Source organism: Eleginops maclovinus, chromosome 9 (assembly GCF_036324505.1).
Source record: "Eleginops maclovinus isolate JMC-PN-2008 ecotype Puerto Natales chromosome 9, JC_Emac_rtc_rv5, whole genome shotgun sequence".
NCBI lineage: Eukaryota > Metazoa > Chordata > Actinopteri > Perciformes > Eleginopidae > Eleginops > Eleginops maclovinus.
Window position 1 is genome coordinate 17,366,952 of NC_086357.1, and position 17,869 is coordinate 17,384,820.

A 17,869-nucleotide genomic window follows, 5' to 3' on the forward strand; every position below is an offset into this window, starting at 1 on the left:
TATATTCTATTACTGCAGTGATAGGCCAGGCACCTACGGCTCACAGTCAAGCTAAAGGTTTTGGGTTAGGGATAGGGTTAGGTTTAGGGAAGCATTTTGCTGTCGTTATGTCACTGAATAGTATTGTATTAAGATATCCCTTACAACCAAGGGACATAGACTAACATGCAAGGCCATACTTCCTGCAATGTAGTGTACGTTGTATTCAAACTATAACTATATGTATTCACAGTGCTTAACAAGCTTTGCAGGTAAATATATGTTATTAAACTATGTACATATGTAGAACTTGCCACGGAGGGGACAAATATTAGCCCAAACATTCCCTGGTGTGCTGTTGATCACATTTAAATATAAAATCTGCAATAGTTTTCTCATGTTGGTAACATTGAAACTCACAATTTCCCTTTTTATTAAAAATAAATATATAGCGTCATGTCTGGATATTTTCTGAGGGTTTCCTACTGTTGGTATTCAGAGGTTTCAGACAGGCCACGTTTTAAATAAACGAGCGTGTAGAATTGGGTCTTAAAGTAATTATACATATTTCATAATCCCTTTTCAAGAGTCTGTTCAAGTCTGTATTTTTTCACCTAAAATGTGTGTAGAAACAAGACAGCCTAAACCACCAGCACATCACCCAAACTAACAACGGCTTTTGACCCAATGTTAATGTTTTTAGCGCTGCCCGCTGAAAGTCAAGCCTTCTAAGGTTCTATTCATCTTCATCTCTGTGCTCATGCATGGTAAGTACATCTCCTCACCTCCTACTGGGTTCAACAATACACTATACCGTTTATTTCTTTAGTTTGATAATTCATACATTTGGGCAGTGCCTTTACTTGCTACTAGTATGTGCAGTTATTGTGATTTGACAATTAGAATGACAAATGTTTATTTTCATCCCAGTAGCTCCGTGTAGTTCCATCATGCAGAACTGCTCTCGACCTGACACACTTTCCCTGCTCGAGGCTCTCCAACCGGTCTTCAAGCTAAACGATGTTCGACCTACCATGAATATATCAACCCCCACCAACGTCAGCATTGGCTTCGTCCTGTTTGGCATTTTGGGCTTGGTAAGGGACAATATAATCTCGATCAATTTTGAGGCCATATATACTGTATATATTTATGGTCTGGAGGGAATATATACTGTATGACTGATTGTTTGTTCTTCTTCAGGATGAAAAGGCTCAAGTCCTTAAAACATATATATGGCAAGATATGGTAAGTAGTCTACAATCAACAGACCTCTAGATACTTCATGACTTAAACTACCAAAAAACAAAATACCCTTACCCATTATTGTAAAAAAAAAAAGGAAAAACAACAAAGCATACTGCCCTTTATTAATGTTGTTCCAACCGGAGCACAAGACATTTTAAAATGTCACTAGCTGGTAACATCTTAAATAGCTGTAACATTTCCAGCATATAATCTGAAAAAATTAGTTTAGGCTGTTTTTACTCTGGTTTTTCGATTGTATCCACATGATTTGTGTTGCAGACATGGAGAAATGAGTTTGTGAAGTGGGACCCAGAACAGTGTGGTTCTTCAGCGATTACAATTCCAAGGAAACTGCTCTGGGTACCAGATGTGGTCATCAATGAATTGTAAGTACCACCTTCTATGTAGAGAAGAGCAGCATTAGCTGTGGATTAATTAACTTAAAGCTGTATTTACGTTTTTTGTGCGTTTGAAGTATTAACTTAAGCACTTCCTATTTGTGCACAGAACGAAGATATGATCATAGATATTAACTGGCTTTTGTCTTTCCCGTCCTGCAGTATGGAGAAGAATTCAGCTCCATTCGTGCCCTACAGTTATCTGTATTCGAATGGCTTTGTGCTGGATTCGCTGCCGGTCAGAGTGATCAGCTCCTGCAGACTCGACATCTACACCTTTCCATTTGACATCCAGAACTGCAGTTTGAGCTTTAACTCCTATTTACACCGTAGTAAGTACAAAATACTTCAAAAAAGTTGACTTGAATTTACAAAGTCCTTGAGATTTAAATATTCAAACGTATGTTGCCTTTTTTTGTATAGGAATGTAATAAATTGGATTGTGCATATTTCAATATTATTGTCATCATGTATAAGGTCTCACAAAAGCATTGACTAAATCATTTTTATTTTTTTCCTGTTCAGTGGCTGTTCTGCAGCTCAACCTCTTTACCTCTGTAGAAAATCTATTTAACAAATCAAAAGAAGTGATGACGACCATGGGTGAGTGGGAACTCATTGGACTCACAGAGCAGAAGTTTACGCTACATGCTGGGGATGGAGAATTGTACCAAGAGATTCGTTTCTTTGTAAGGACATACTTTTGACTGACACCTTATTGTAATGCTTTATCTTATTTACACAACACGAAAGCTGAAAGTAAAATGTAGAAGGAGCAATAGAGTTGAAAAGTCTATAGAGCCTATTTTAGTCTATGTCACAAAAGACCTTATGATATATAGTATATACAAAGAATTCTAAGCTTAAGGCTGAATAAAACAATGAAATATGAATCCATGCATATGGATGTATGCATGTTACATCAGTAATATGAACATATGCAGTAGTCCATCTGTTAAACCGTTGTACTGTATCCAGACACTCCAAATGTGAGTTTTCACCATACAGCACAGTTTTGTTCAAATGTAAAGGCTGCATTTTAGGATGCAATTTACTAACTCGAATTCAACACATTTTCTTAGTTGTTCAGATTGAAGTTATTTTTCAAAAATGTCAAACACAACAAAAATTCTTAGCCATGGAAAGACTTGCTGTCTTTGCAGCCAATGTAAAAAGTAGAAAACTTTAACTTAGATGTCATGTCATATAATTAAATGTACAAGTTAGTACATCTGTACTGTTGTATAACTTCAGAAATGTGGTTTACCAAATGTATACCCTGCTACAGGTGACAGTGAGGCGCCGGGCCACCCTGTATGTGGTGAACCTGCTGATCCCCAGCTGCTTCCTCATCACAGTGGACCTCTTCAGCTTCCTGCTGCCTGCAGACAGCAGTAACCGCTCCTTGTTCAAGATGACCCTCATCCTGGGATACACTGTCTTCCTGCTCATAATGAACGACCTGCTGCCCACCACTGGAAATACTATTCCTCTCATAAGTCAGTTGACAATACTTCTTACTTGCACTGGTTAACTATTATTATTATAACTGAGTAAAGGTAATGCTCCCCAGTCCATGTTTAGGCACCAGCAGCTTGGGTTAGCAACTAGTTGGAAAACAAAGTGGAGCATCTAGAAGCCAGAAACAAATTGATGTTAGTGGAGATCAAAACAGATGTGAAAATCGAATTAATTTACTTTGAAAGGACAGAAGCACAACTCCTACTCTCTAATGTTACTCTGTTTCTGCTTTATGAGTAAAAGGCAACTGTTTACTGTTTAAAAATCCCAGATGTGTTCCTGGCGCTATGCCTGGCTCTGATGATGAGTAGCCTACTGGAGACTATCATCATCACCAACCTGCTGTGTGGCTCCGCTCACTACTCTCCAGTCCCTCGCTGGGTCCGAGTCTTGGTTCTTCAAATCCTGAGTCGCCTGGTTAGGCTTCCTCTAAAGCCCAGAGATCTAGAGGACACAGTCATCCACAATCCTGCTGCACAAGGTACAATTTAAGAACTGTATGATGAAACATTTCCAGAAGTCACCATGCAGAAAATCATTGCAATAATCCATCACCTTCCCCCTCACCTCCTCTGCAACAGAAATGAAAGTCTTCTCTCTAGTGGCAGCGAACATTGAGGTACCAGAACAGAAGGGACAGCTTAATAACGACAAGGCCCTTCAGGAGTTTAGGAGCCTGGGCAGGGAACTGCAGGCCATCCGCCTCCAGGTGCAGCAGAAGCAGGGAGAAAGCCAGAGCTCGGAGGAGTGGGTCCAGGTGGGTCTCATCATAGATCGCCTGCTGTTCGGCATCTACATCCTCTTCATATCAGTCAGCTTCATTACCATCCTTATAATCTGGGTAAAAGTTTCTAGCTAAAATGCTTTTTTCATATTTTGGGGGATTCTGAACTATTATTTGTTATCATGCTTTGTTGATCCCTAAAAACAAGATTTATTTTATTCCTTGTTGGAAAAGAGAAGAGAACACATGCCTCTATCTTTCTCTGTCCCATAAGAAAAACTGGGGAAAGAGTTGTAAGTTAAAATAATGTTTATTAGTCTACAAACGTACTGATGTGTTAGATAACAAGAGTAATCACACCATCAATAAACATTATTTCATATCTGGCAGCAAATTGTATACAACTGTACAGCTGTTGTGCTATTATATAATTATTATATTTTTATTAGAAAAATAAAGATGATTTTTCCAGCATGAATGAGGGTAGCTCTCCCAAAACATCCTACAGTATGTCTACCTATGCAACACGGGTGGTGTGTTTTATGATCAGCCGGTCAGAGCTCCTTACGAATATTATTCTACACTTTCCTCTTCGATATCCAAAACTGCACCCTGACCTTTGGATCATATCTAGACTTTGGTAAGCCAACACAAAAAACAAAAACAGAAACTTAAATCTGATCTCAGAACTGCATGTCCGCCTCACATTCAGTTTATCATTATAATAATAGGCAGGTTTTTACTTGAAGTACACAGAAATGTAACTTTAGTTAAATTCAGAAATTGCATTCAAAAATGAATAATTATCATAAGTTGATCGAAATAGATGTGTTCCTCCACTTCCGTGAACTCAACTTTCTAGAAAAGCCTCAAACCCTAATAAGCACCCGGTACAGCACTGAGACTGGAACAGATTGTAACACCCATAGGTGGAGGTGTTGAAAAATAAAATGGTTGAATGCTTACTGGAGGTGTGGAACAACAAGGCTTATGTTATTCTGAGTGGTTATGACCCATCTGCACATACTGCAATTCACTGTAATGTTCTAATAATGTTTATCCAATAATGCAGAATGAATGTCCTCAGAAGGATAGCAATATCAGTATGTGTTTACCTGCGATATATTATATATACTTCACTGGAGTTTGTGTTTGAAAGAAACTATGTCCACAATTTCCACATAATAAAAGTCATTTTTATACATTTGATTTTGTATGTGTCTTTTTATTACTCATGTTGTGGGGACAAAACTGATCACATTACGGGGACTCAGTTAGCATTTGGGTACAAAACGGTTGTCCAAAAGTTTTGTGTCCAAAGTGTAGTGACCTGACTAAGTAGAGCATAAAGTGGGTGTCATTAAAGGGTTAGTCTCCAGAGAATTATTGTCATTATAAGTCATTTCAATTTTCACTAGGTGGCAAAAAAACAAGTGTGTGTGCATCCTATAAACAGCCTATAGGAGCACTTTGCTTACTTCTGGTTAGGTTGTTGTTTGTGGAGGATATTTAGTTCCTCAAAAACTTCCAGCATGAGTACAACTATGCAGAGAATCAGCCTCATCTCAGCTCTACTCTCAATGTCAGGTAATGATTACCTTTATTTTATTTACCAACTTATTGTTTGTAGTAATGTATGCAGTCTTGTTACAGTGATGCATATTTAGCTCTGCAACAGAAAACATTCTTTATCCTCATGTGAATGTTGAGCAGTGATTGTAGACATGCATCCTGCCTGTTTGAAGTCTAAATGATGCTACAGTGCAGTGATATTGATTATAATTGACATCATTCATCTAACCACTTTATTTTCCATTTGTTAATAAATCATATTAATAATTTGATTACGTCCGCTACGGTATATTTGGATATAAGAATGTCATTGTTATCCCATTTCTAATATTATTACTAAAAGAAATATGAGGATATTGTTATGAAGATAAATCATTTCTTTAATTGTTGTTATTTAAAACAAATTTGTCTTAGTTGTCTAAAATGTTATTTTCAATCATGTGTGTAGGTAAACCTCTAAACACAAAGTCTAGCATTTTATCTACAAGGTTAATTAAAGCTATCAATAATCTTTTTATGTATGTATTATTTTTAATTTCACTTTTAATGTTTGTATTCTTTTAATTCCTGTGTATATTCCATGTGTAATTTCTGTGCTTGTGCTGTTGCTGCCTTGACACCTGAATTTCCCTACAGGGATCATTCAAGCTCCATCTTATTTTATCTTATTTTAGAAAAAGAGAATAGCTTTCCTTTAAAGGTTTGTGAAGTAAAGCCACAGTAAATCTTTTTTTTATAAATGTCCTCTCTCTGGTCAGTGTCTCTATGTTGCAGTAAACTGACCTGTAAAGAAGGCCAAAGCGGGCCGACCCGTGAGTCCATGAGGGATGTGTTTGACATGAAGTCCTTCCGGCCAGCAGTGAACCTCAGCAACCCCACCATAAGTAACATCTCCTTCACCCTGTATGCTGTCCTGGGTGTGGTGAGTGTCAGTGAACGATCCGACAAAAAAAATCCAGATTAAAGAAATTACAAACTTCACTATTAAATCTTAATTGAATATGTTTGCTTTAATAATATTTTCTTTATTTTTGCAAAAATACATCTCTGAATTGATAATACATTTAATATAATTATCATGTCAGTTGCTTAAAATCATTGCATTTAAGACTTCACCTGAGATTAACCAATGATTACTTTCAGAATGAGAAAACCCAAATACTGACTACCTTCTTGTGGCTGCGACAGGTATGTCGCATGGAAAGACACATTACACTCTCAAAAATGCATTGCAATCTGATGTATGATGTTCCTGTAACAACAGAAGGATCACATACAGAGATCATGAAATTAAAAGGCAAGCAAACAACTTTATGTTTCAATATTAAAACATTTTTATTTATTTCGGATTGATTTTATTTCACTGCAGTACTGGCAACATGAGTTTCTGGTGTGGGACCCTGATGAGTGTGACGGCGTCACAAGGATTTCTCTCCCAGCAGATCAGCTCTGGTCTCCAGACATCATTGTTTATGAGTTGTGAGTTAACCAGCTGTAAAACGTTTTTATTTTTTTTAATGGATCCTTGAGGGTATTGTACTCACAACTATAAGGCTAAAAATAAACTTCAACACTTCTGAACTACATGAAAAAGTACAATGGATTACCTCTACAAATCGGAGTGATATTTGTAAACTTGGGGTAGGTACATCCATCTACCCACGAAGAAGCATTTGTCTGACGTTGCACTCCAAAGAAAAATTGTCAATCAATATTATTAGGTAGCTGTTTACGGTTAACAATCTCTGGAAAAAACGATGTTAAAAAACAACAAAATAAACCAGTAGGTTGTAACGACCAGGCCAACAAGATATCAGTTCGTCACAATCAGCATGTATAGTGTTTTGGTGTTGTGCATCTGGAACTGGAGATCACAGGTTTCCACTGGAAAAAGTCAGAACTGTAAATGGTACTGTAAATACAGCCCACTATTCAGCTGCAACACAGAGGTGTCAAGACCGACCTGGACGGGAAGATATCCTGCTTCCTGCATGGACCAGAGTTTCTTGCACATCTTGAAGCTGTCAAAGACCCTCAGGTCCAATCTGAACTAGGGCCAGAAACAAGCTTCTCACTGACAATCTGGTGATACTAAAATGACAACTGCTCTGTCGGGATCTGGTGCACCAGTTGCTCCATCGCTCCCTTGTGTTGCAGCACTTACATCAGTCTCAAAGGCTACACTGTGTGTGAAAAGGCTCCCAGGGGTGCGTGTATTGCTCATCCTTAATAGGTACCATAGTCATCGGTGACTTTTCCACTGATGAATATGGTATTCTATTAAGTCTTTTAGTCATCAGTCGTTCTACTATTGGTCAAAAGATTGCCTCCTCCGTGTTCCCCAGTTTCTTTAGAACCAGAAAGTAGGGTGAAGGAGTGGGATTAGTTGATCCTGCTAAGGCAGGTATGGGATATGTCCATCTAATGTTTCTGAGCAGGATTATTTATCTGTTGAAAACATATCTGACAAGACAGAATGCAAAGCTAAGAGAGCAGAATTGTGGTATGAACTGTGAAAGTGATGTTGTTATTTGCTTCCCGAAGCGACTAATTTAAACATCTTTTTTATTCCAACCTGTATCTTATCCATTCCAGTGTAGATGACGATGTTTCCCAAGCGTGCCCTTATGTCTACGTCAACCACACAGGTTACATCCGCTGGGACAGGATGCTTCGGCTCGTCTCATCCTGCAACCTGGAGATCTTCAGTTTTCCTTTTGATGTCCAGAATTGCACATTTACATTTGGCTCCTACATGCACACTAGTAAGAAAAAGCTTTCCAAAATATACAGAATCATAAAATCACCTGGTCCTTTTATTCATTTCAAATATTTTTTTTAAAGTGTGAATCACTGCAACCACGAGGGGGCATTGAACATACAGTCCTAAATGAATACATACAATATTAGGCAGATAGGTCCTGTAGTTTGCACGAGTAACTTGTGAATTATTTATATAGATTAACTTTAATTGTGCCATATCTTGTTTGTTTTTTCTTTCACAGTAAGGGATGTGAGGTTGGGTCCAGCCCTGACTTTTAAAGAAATGTCTGGAAACTCAAAGAGCTACCTGGCAGCCAGCGGAGAGTGGGAGCTAGTAGACATCCTGGGAGAGACCTCCATCCTCCAGTTTGGGATCGACGAGTGGGACATCATCACCTTTTGGGTGAGTGCAGGTGCTGTCATTAAGGGGGACACAATGATAGTAAGGGTGTACAGGAATACAGCAGCACAAGAGGCAATCAGTAGGTACAAATATGTAGATAAGAAATAGCCCAAAACCTCCAAACGAGTAACGACAAACACTAAACATGCTCTTTATCAGTAGAGAAGAACAATGAGAGAATATATAGTACAGTATGTGTCACTGCTGTGTTCACAACTTGATTGTGCTGCCTCTAAGTGGTCAAATCTGTTATTGCAGGTTCAACACATCAAGAAAGCAAAAATAAAACAGTTCCTAAAGAAAAACAACTTTTAGCACCCATATTGTCATTAAACCATGTTGCCTCTGAGGTGGGGAGACTCTTTAAACTGCCTCTTGTTCACTAGGTGGTCATAAAGCGGCAGCCTCTCCTCTACGTGGTGAACCTGCTGATCCCCAGCTCCTTTCTCATGCTCATCGACATCATGTCCTTCTACCTGCCCCCCCACAGTGTGGATCGCGCCTCCTTCAAGATGACCCTCATCCTGGGATACACCGTCTTCTTGCTCATCATGAACGACCTGCTGCCCAGCACAGCCAACGGCACGCCACTCATAGGTCAGAAGTGGTGAAATGTAGAGGTGGCGTAACCTGAGCGCTATCATAGCCTGGGTTAGCTAACATCACCCACATCATGATTATCAACAGTGATTCCACTTACCTATTTTCATAGTAGTAATCGTTTTCATTTATTTATTTGCTCAATCAACACAGTTTTGAGATGTTCCTGTCTTGTTAAGTGTTTCATCAGCTTACACAGAGATACTAACTGAAATGAACTGATTCTAGCGTGTCTTTTTTTGTTTTGTATTGCAATTTTAACATCTTTTAAAATGTTAACGTGATCTAAGCCACTATATATTTAAGGAAATGTACTGTAAGTGTATATTTCTGATGTTTCTCAAATTCTGCGTTCAAGATGACGTTGGGAGTTTCACTGCCTTCTGAGGAAATAAGGTTTGTAAATGTGACATATTTAATATCCATCCTTGGATCTCTCAATCTGTCCTTTAATCTAGGTATCTATTTCTCGGTGTGTCTGGCCCTCATGGTCATCAGTCTACTGGAGACGGTCATCATTACCAATGTCCTCCACCACAGCTCCATGAAATCTAAAGAAGTCCCAAATTGGGTGAGAGTGGTTGTCCTCAAACACATAGCCAACCTCATTTGCTACCGATGGCCCGAGGACGTCCAGCCGCCCTCTGTACCACAGAAGGACAAACCTCAAAGTTCAAATGGCAGCTCGGAGTCGTGGAACATTCAGCCAACCAGCCAGACACCCGCCCAGCACCCAAACACCAACAAAGGTAATCAAAATCAGTCAGTTAGAAATACTACTTCTCCACTAAGCAACATTTTAAGTTATTAGTTTCATCATTAGGTCAGATGTGCTGATAGTTCCTCTAGTCATGCATGTGCAAGGTAATGCTAGGGTTGTCCGTTTTTAAAGCTGGCATTCACTGGATATAAACTCAGATCCCTCCTATCACTGCTCTTCTCCTTAGATGTTTCCGCTCTGCCTGAACTGCAACAGATCTGTCAATATCTGGGAGACCTTCGTGCCCATCTCACCTCGCTGCAGAAGGGGAACGAGCTGCAGGACCAGTGGTGTCACGTAGGATACGTCCTTGACTTCCTACTGTTCCGCATCTATCTGCTGATCATTTCATGTTATGCGCTGGTCATCATCTGCATGTGGTGTGTCTGGATCAACCAGACATAAGGGATCTATTCAGGGACAGTTCATCGTATGTCTAAGTAATAAATTAATAAGAACTCTGTGGAACTAGATTTCAGTATCTGATGTTTGATTGATAGAGTTTTATTTTGTGTCCGTATTTATAAGACCTCTAAAATTCTACTTTATGTTCAGATTAATTATGCAAGGAGAAATTGTTGTTATATTAGATAATAAGACAACAATAAAAGGCTGAAAATCAATCGGTATGCCCCAATCTCTTTTTTTTTTATCTTTGAAGGGCAACGACAATCTCATGAGATCAAACAGACTGCTGACCAGCCTTACTTTCTTTTTGGTTTCCATATAAAGATAAGTTGTCCTCAATAAATCTTATATAAATCTTTGCCTCAGCTTTTTATCATGTGGAGTTGTTGGAAGAAATATAATCATTTTGATCATGTTCTTATTTCTGGACATCTTGTATAAAAACCTAAAGGATTCACTTATTAAAGAATATGTGCATTAACATAATGCCGTCTCCATATTTGAATCTAGATTTAAGTGAACTTGTTTAATCTATGGTAACTGTACACTATCTGACAGAGCCTTATGTTATTGAAAATGACTTCAGATGCTTATATTTGGTTGGCACAAACCATATCTACCACAGAAAAACAGCTACCAGCAACATATCAAATGGAGTAGTAATGACTTGGTAATTCAGTCTGAGATTCATAGGACTTAGCTCCAAAAGTTCTAGACCAAACCTGTTAGCAGGGAAAATAATAGCACTATAAGACATGATCTTTCCTAAATGCTTTAAAACCATTTAATTAAGGACGATTCAATGTAATGTGGACCATGATTCATTCGTGTTTTGAGGCCTGCTAGCATTATGGCTCTGGTGATGGCAATGTCAGTATGCAAGCCTAATGGCATTCCCATCACCCTCAGCTTTCTCTGAGTTTTGAGCAAACAGGTCCATGCTTACATACTAAACCATTCAAAAACTAATAACAGCATAGTTGTGTATCCAGCGCTGTTGTTTTTGCATTGGCCTCATGTTGACACATCTAATTCAATTTTAATAGAAGATGGGTTTAAAAACCTGTTGTACAATCCAAACATTCATTATGCTAAAGCATCAGACAAATAGCTTCCTGCAAGCAACTAGGAATAACCTAGAAGGCTTAGACTACAGTAGGTGTGCTTATGTATGAAATTCTAGAGTCAATATTTGCCTCTGGAGGAGGAGACACACTTGATTGAATTATTCGTAAAATCATATTGCTCTGGCAAAAAGTCTTCATTTGAAGGAGTATACTAGTGACTTTTGTTTTGAGAAGTGAGTTATTTGTCAGGATAACCGCTTAAAATGACTAAAGTGAAATCTGCTGAGCTCATCTTTATCTGTTTCATGCTGCTTCACGGTAAGAGATATTTACAAAATAAATGGGAAATGAAAGCAACCTGTTAAGTTGTTTTTATTAAGGTGCAATTTAGTTACATCTGATCCTCATGGTACATTGAATGTTAAATACACAACATGATAAGGATTGTGTTCTGTTTGTTGTCAAAAGATACTTAATTAGAAAACTAAAGTTAAATTCAATGAATGTATTGTCTTCTCTCATTCAATAATATAAACGTTGTTATGAACTACAGGATAAATATCAGATTGTTAATGTCACATGTTAATTATGTTGTTATACTCCATTTTAAGACGGGGTGAGGAGTCTTTGTGTCGGATTTTTATTTTATATATTTTCTAAGCCCTGTTTCAGGATGCTGCAGCCATCAGTGCACCCACTCTGGGCTTTGAGCATTAATATTGCAAAAACAGCCCTTTGTTTTTCCAATAATAAAATAGCCTGTTATTTCAAAAACAACAACAAGGTAATTCACTTGGTATACCTATACCGTATACAGCAAGAAAGATCTGCTATGCTTTGTGTTTGTCCAAATGGATCGTGTGCCTGTATATGAGCTTTATCACACATTGTGCTTTCCCTTTAAACTCAGGTTTTGTAGCAGCATTTAACTGCACCAGCCCTTCACCTGAATCCTTGTTTGGTGCACTTGAGAGGAATCTATTCCCTAAAAAACTACTGCGACCTGTAAATAGCTTTTCAAGTCCACTAAACATAACCATTAGTATCACTGTGGTGGCAATCGTAGGAGTGGTAAGTCTTTTCATGACTGCACGAGCTACTGTATCTGAGAAACATTTTTGAATAAGTCATCAATGGCTAATTGACTTAACACCGTTTCTCACCTGCAGGACGAAAAATCCCAATCCCTGACAACACTCATATGGCAAGTTCTGGTAAGTTCTTAGAAAACTGAAAAAAGTATCAACTAAGTATTTGACTATTTAAATCCACTACATTGATATTTGTATGCTACTAGTGCAATTTTTAAATTATTATTATGATTTCATTATTGAATACAATTACCAAAATAAGCTTTTTTTGTATTCCACTGAGGGGTGAAAGTCTGATGTTGGATTTCTCTAAACACTCAAAATAATAAGTAATTGATGGAATAAACTTCAGTTAAAGTTTACTTGATAGTGTAAGTCAAAAGTCTTAATTTTTGTGTCATAATTTAAATAATGACATAATGGTGTTTTGGATGGAACGTCATTGTTATTAATTTATGTAGTGACGGATGAAAGACTACAATGGACATTTTTAAGCTGTACATCAGTTGGTTGTTGATGTGTTTTATGCAGGAGTGGAATATAGAGGGACTGAGCTGGGATGACGAGGAATGTGGAACCTCAAGAGTCTCTGTCCCACGAGAAAAGCTTTGGATCCCAGACGTCCGCATTGCAGAGTTGTAAGCTCAGAAGAAAGTTTTCCAATTATTGTCCAATACACAGAAATGAGTGCTGATGTAAAGTAAAACTCAGCACTTCGAAATCAATCTTAGACAGAAAGGGAATAGGAGAGATTACCATGCAGGTTTAAAGTATTACAGTTGTTGGTCTATCTAGTTTAAATGGTCAGCAGTATTAAATGTAAGTTATCTACCTCATTAGTCAATTTTTATTAAACAACATTTAAATGTAACGAACAATGAAAAGAGCAGGCTGTCGGAGAGGGAAGGGAACCCTCTGGTCCTTGTATTATTCATCAGGAAATGTATTAAATTTATTTCTTAATATTTAAAATGTTTTGTTCTATTCTTTTTCAGCATGACTGAGGACACATCTCCCAAAACTCCCTATGTCTACTTAAACAACACAGGTCATGTATTTGATGATAAACCGATCGGAGTGATCAGCTCCTGTCGATTGATTATCTACACTTTCCCCTTCGATATCCAAAACTGCTCACTGACCTTTGGATCATATTTACACTTTAGTAAGCCTTCTTGAATATTAAATGCAGATGTTCTAAAGTGGATTTTATTTAGACTGCATTACTTTTTTCAAAAATCACTACAGAATAAAATGCAGCTTTGCTATTACACAATGTATAAGCAGTCACCGCAGTTGTATACTGTAGGTGAACTTGTTTTAACCTTAACGTTTTGATAAAGAAATGTGTGTGACACAAGGCTACACAAAACATCAGATGTGCTGTTGTCACGGTCAAATTATACAATTTAAACTGTGAAAAGCCCTTTTAAAGTGTCCAAATATCTCAATGTTTGTGGAGAGATATTAAGACTTCACAAGTGGCGACTGAAAACTCAAAACTATGCCTTTAATGTTGGTCAAGATTCAGACATCAGGATGGTTCAAGGCACTTCATCTGAAGAGATCCTGGAGGAGTCCCTAAACGTTTTGGAGACCAATGGGGAGTGGAAGCTTATAGGGATCCATGTAAATCCTGACGCCCAACTGGTTTTAAGTGAGGGAAGCTACTCAGAGATCAAATACTATGTAAGGACTTTAACAACTGACATTTTGCCTAGTCACTTATTTTGATTAGAATTTGATACAATATAGACTAGACATAGTATACTGTGAGTTTAAAAGAAATCAACATACTTTCCTTTATGGAGTTCCAAGCGTGATGAGGTTGTAGAGGATAAAAAAGATGCCCATGTGGGGTTAACAATAGATGATTGCAACCAGGACATCTAGCAGATCACAACAACGTTTCAATGCACATCATTTCTTGATGTAGGATATAATATTAGAAGTGGAAATGTTTTGTAGTTGGGTGGGGTGGGATAAAGTAAAATATAGGCCTACTACATATAAAATGTTTCAGTGGTGATGTATTTAAGTAAAAATGCCAATTTTAATTGACACCATGTGAAAAGAAACCCAAAAGGAATTGTGTTGCATGAATTCAGAAAAAATGTATATAGATCTCAAAAGACTAGCAAAAAAAGGTTGAGCTGTTGTACCTTTGTCCCTTCCCAAGATCGTTTTGAGACGTCAGCCAATCCTGTATGTGGTGAACCTGCTGATCCCCAGCTGCTTCCTCATCACAGTGGACCTCTTCAGCTTTATGCTGCCTCCCCACAGTGTGGACAGATCCTCCTTCAAGATGACCCTCATCCTGGGATACACCGTCTTCCTGCTCATTATGAACGACCTGCTGCCCACCACTGGGGAGACAACGCCTCTCATCAGTGAGTGAACCTGCTTTGATCTGTTCACTTATTTTATTCAAAAAGAGTTTGATACGATTTTTTTTTTAAAGATACTTTTGCACGGAATTTGATGTTGTATGTGTTTTTTAAACGGGTCATTCCTACCATTCTTACTATTACTGTGGAAAATACTAACAGGGTGGACATGTTATGCTTAACTTGGCTATTACTACTTGTGTGATGACAAGCTAGCATCAAATATATTTTTATAAATGTATTTTTTCAAAAATTACCAAAACATTTTTTCAAAAATTACCAAAACACACACACACACACACACACACACACACACACACACACACACACACACACACACACACACACACACACACACACACACACACACACACACACACATTTCGTAAGCAGGCTACCCCAGAATTATTTAGTCAACTCAAACAAAATACTTTTATTATAATTTTTTATTCATTTTGCCTTATGCTTACCATTACCCCGATGTCCATCCCGATTAAACGTCTAAATATCTGGAACTCGCCTGAGAATAACTGTTTTTTAAGCTTGTTTCAGTATTACAAATAATACAGTGATAGTTCATCAATAGGTGCATTGCAAAATTGTAATAAATGTTAACAATATTCTAAAGAAAGGGTTCAAATTGTAGCCCAATGCTAACTTTCTGCCTCTAATGTACTTCCTGTTTATATCCCCTGAAAGACCCCCAACTGTAGTTGCAAAACGAGATGATTATCCCCAATGGAAGTTAAACATAATGAGGCTTATGTGTGCTCGTTTATTATATACCTTGAACACTGACACTGATATAATCTGGGTCGAAAACAAAGATAGTCAGGCCCACATGTAGATAAAATAGAAAAATAAAACCATGGATTCAGCTCGACAACAACCTCAACCTGCCAATGGGTGTCTCCGTTTCTCCTTGTATAAAATTGCTTCAATGACTTTGTGTAGTGTGTTTACCTGGAAATAAGCAGTGGTTATGGTCTGGTTCTTACAGTATCAAAGGCACACCCCAATAAAGTATAAAAGCAGATGAGTAACTGGTCTTTCAAGTTTTATGTAAACAGCATTTCCCCTAAGAGATTATAACCAGGATATGACTACATTTATTTAGAAGATGACTAATATGCAACGGTGGCCCCAGGCTGTTTGAGGAACAGGGGTGATGCAAATAAAAGGGCACCAGCATACAGAAAGTTTTCTAGAATACAACCTATATGGCACTGCATGGCGTTGTCTTAATTATTAAGGGCCACCCTAGAGGTCCATTGCCTTTTCTTCACTTGAAAGGAGCACCACAGGGCACGTTAAAAGCTAAAAGGCACAGGATCAAATTGTATTCACGGGAATGGCACCATGGAGGGGAACTTTTGCTGCATTTATCTCATAGAGTACCTAGTAATACGTGCGCTAAATCCTCCCTGATTTTGTTGTTCTTTGTTTACTGCAGATGTTTTCTTCTGCCTCAGCCTTGCTCTGATGGTGGCCAGCCTGTTGGAGACTGTCTTGATCACTAATATGCAGTTCAGCTCGAGTCAGTACAGTGCGGTGCCTCACTGGCTCAGTGTCATCGTGTTACGATATCTAGCTGTGGTTGTCTGTCTCCCTCCAAAGAAAAAGAGCAACCGAATCACTGTCAACCTCTCACGTGCTAAAGGTGTATTATTATTCATATTTTTATTATTTACAAAATACATATATATGAATATTTTACCCAAAAATTCCAATCTTACAAGGTGTAGGCCTACCCATGTTGCTGCAGGAGCTCCCTTTGGTTGGGATTGTGTTGCTGCTACGGTTTTATATATTGTTCCTTATGCAGATATTTCAAACAGTAGGATAATGATGGAATGTTTTAAGTGTCCTGATGATCATTTTTGTAGTGCACCTGCAAGCCAAAAAGAAACTATTCTCCACCTCCATTGGATAAGATATTAGACTGGGCAATAGACTTTTTCAGCACCAGTTTGTCTATTTCACAGATTTTAAATAAGCTGTTCTTTGTTTTTTACAGAAAAAGATTTCAGCTTTAACAACATCTCAGCGATTCATCTTCAGGGCACCCCTGGTTATACACCTCCAGAGAAACAGCCTATAGAGCCAGCCCTGGAAGAACTGAGGAAGCTGAGTAGAGATCTCTTGGCCATCCGCCTCCAGGTGGACAAACACTTCCAGGGGAGCACTTCCACTGAGGAATGGCAATCGATCGGGATAGTCATGGACCGTCTGCTGTTCTGCTTGTACATCGTCTTCCTCATTGTCAGCTTCATCACCATTATATGTATCTGGAGCAGGAGTAGCTATACAGTATGATTAACCTAGAGGGCTAAACACCTGATTGAGAAAATGAGAAAGTGGCAGCTTTCATTTTGATAAACTGTGACAATTAATTATTTGGTCTACATTTTTTAACAAGAAATATAAAAGGTGTCTTTGTAGATTGCCAAATGTAGTCTGGTGCCATGCCAAAATATAGTTTTTCGGTGTGTGTGTGTGTGTGTGTGTGTGTGTGTGTGTGTGTGTGAGGCTTCACTTAGTAACAGTGCTGCTTTGAGCTAATTGCATTTGCCTTTTCATAGTGACAATTAAACCACGATCTTTACCATGTTCACAATCTTCAGTTTAAAATTCGTCTATCAGCAGTAAACGCTGTACAGCTGGAGCTGACAGAAAGCTCATAAGTTGAGCAAGTCTTTGGTCATGAATCACGAGGATTCACTTGTTATCAAAACATTTCTCTTTCAGTGATATTCAGTTTAGAGCTACAAATATTTAATATGCAAGAGGTGTGGAATTATTAATTTGTCATTTTCAAATACAGAAGTCAAACATCCCATCATTGCATGTGCTGAAGTGGGAGAGTTTGCTTCTTTTCCTTGTTTTACATTTGAAAACAAAAATGCATTTCTCTTTTGGTCTCAAAAGTCACATCAGGCTGTGGAAAG

The 17,869-nt window shown here is 38.1% G+C and overlaps 2 protein-coding genes across 2 annotated transcripts; both read left to right on the plus strand.

Moving 5' to 3' along the window:
* The first annotated feature begins 686 nt into the window (after positions 1-686).
* LOC134870141 (5-hydroxytryptamine receptor 3C-like) lies at positions 687-5,004 on the plus strand. The gene is made up of 9 exons (XM_063892184.1): positions 687-746; positions 910-1,076; positions 1,183-1,227; positions 1,507-1,613; positions 1,788-1,957; positions 2,151-2,314; positions 2,914-3,124; positions 3,418-3,627; positions 3,728-5,004. The coding sequence occupies exons 1-9, from the start codon at positions 740-742 to the stop codon at positions 4,003-4,005; spliced, it is 1,359 nt and encodes a 452-aa protein (XP_063748254.1). The 5' UTR covers positions 687-739; the 3' UTR covers positions 4,006-5,004.
* Positions 5,005-5,431: 427 nt separating this feature from the next.
* Positions 5,432-17,766, plus strand: LOC134869752 (uncharacterized). Its single transcript, XM_063891634.1, has 18 exons — positions 5,432-5,457; positions 6,201-6,364; positions 6,586-6,630; positions 6,812-6,921; positions 8,038-8,207; positions 8,448-8,608; positions 8,995-9,205; positions 9,667-9,960; positions 10,141-10,371; positions 11,717-11,761; positions 12,354-12,514; positions 12,613-12,657; positions 13,066-13,172; positions 13,530-13,699; positions 14,060-14,223; positions 14,714-14,924; positions 16,375-16,581; positions 16,939-17,766. Exons 1-18 carry the CDS (start codon positions 5,451-5,453, stop codon positions 17,235-17,237), a joined length of 2,802 nt encoding a protein of 933 aa, XP_063747704.1. The 5' UTR covers positions 5,432-5,450; the 3' UTR covers positions 17,238-17,766.
* Positions 17,767-17,869: the final 103 nt, after the last annotated feature.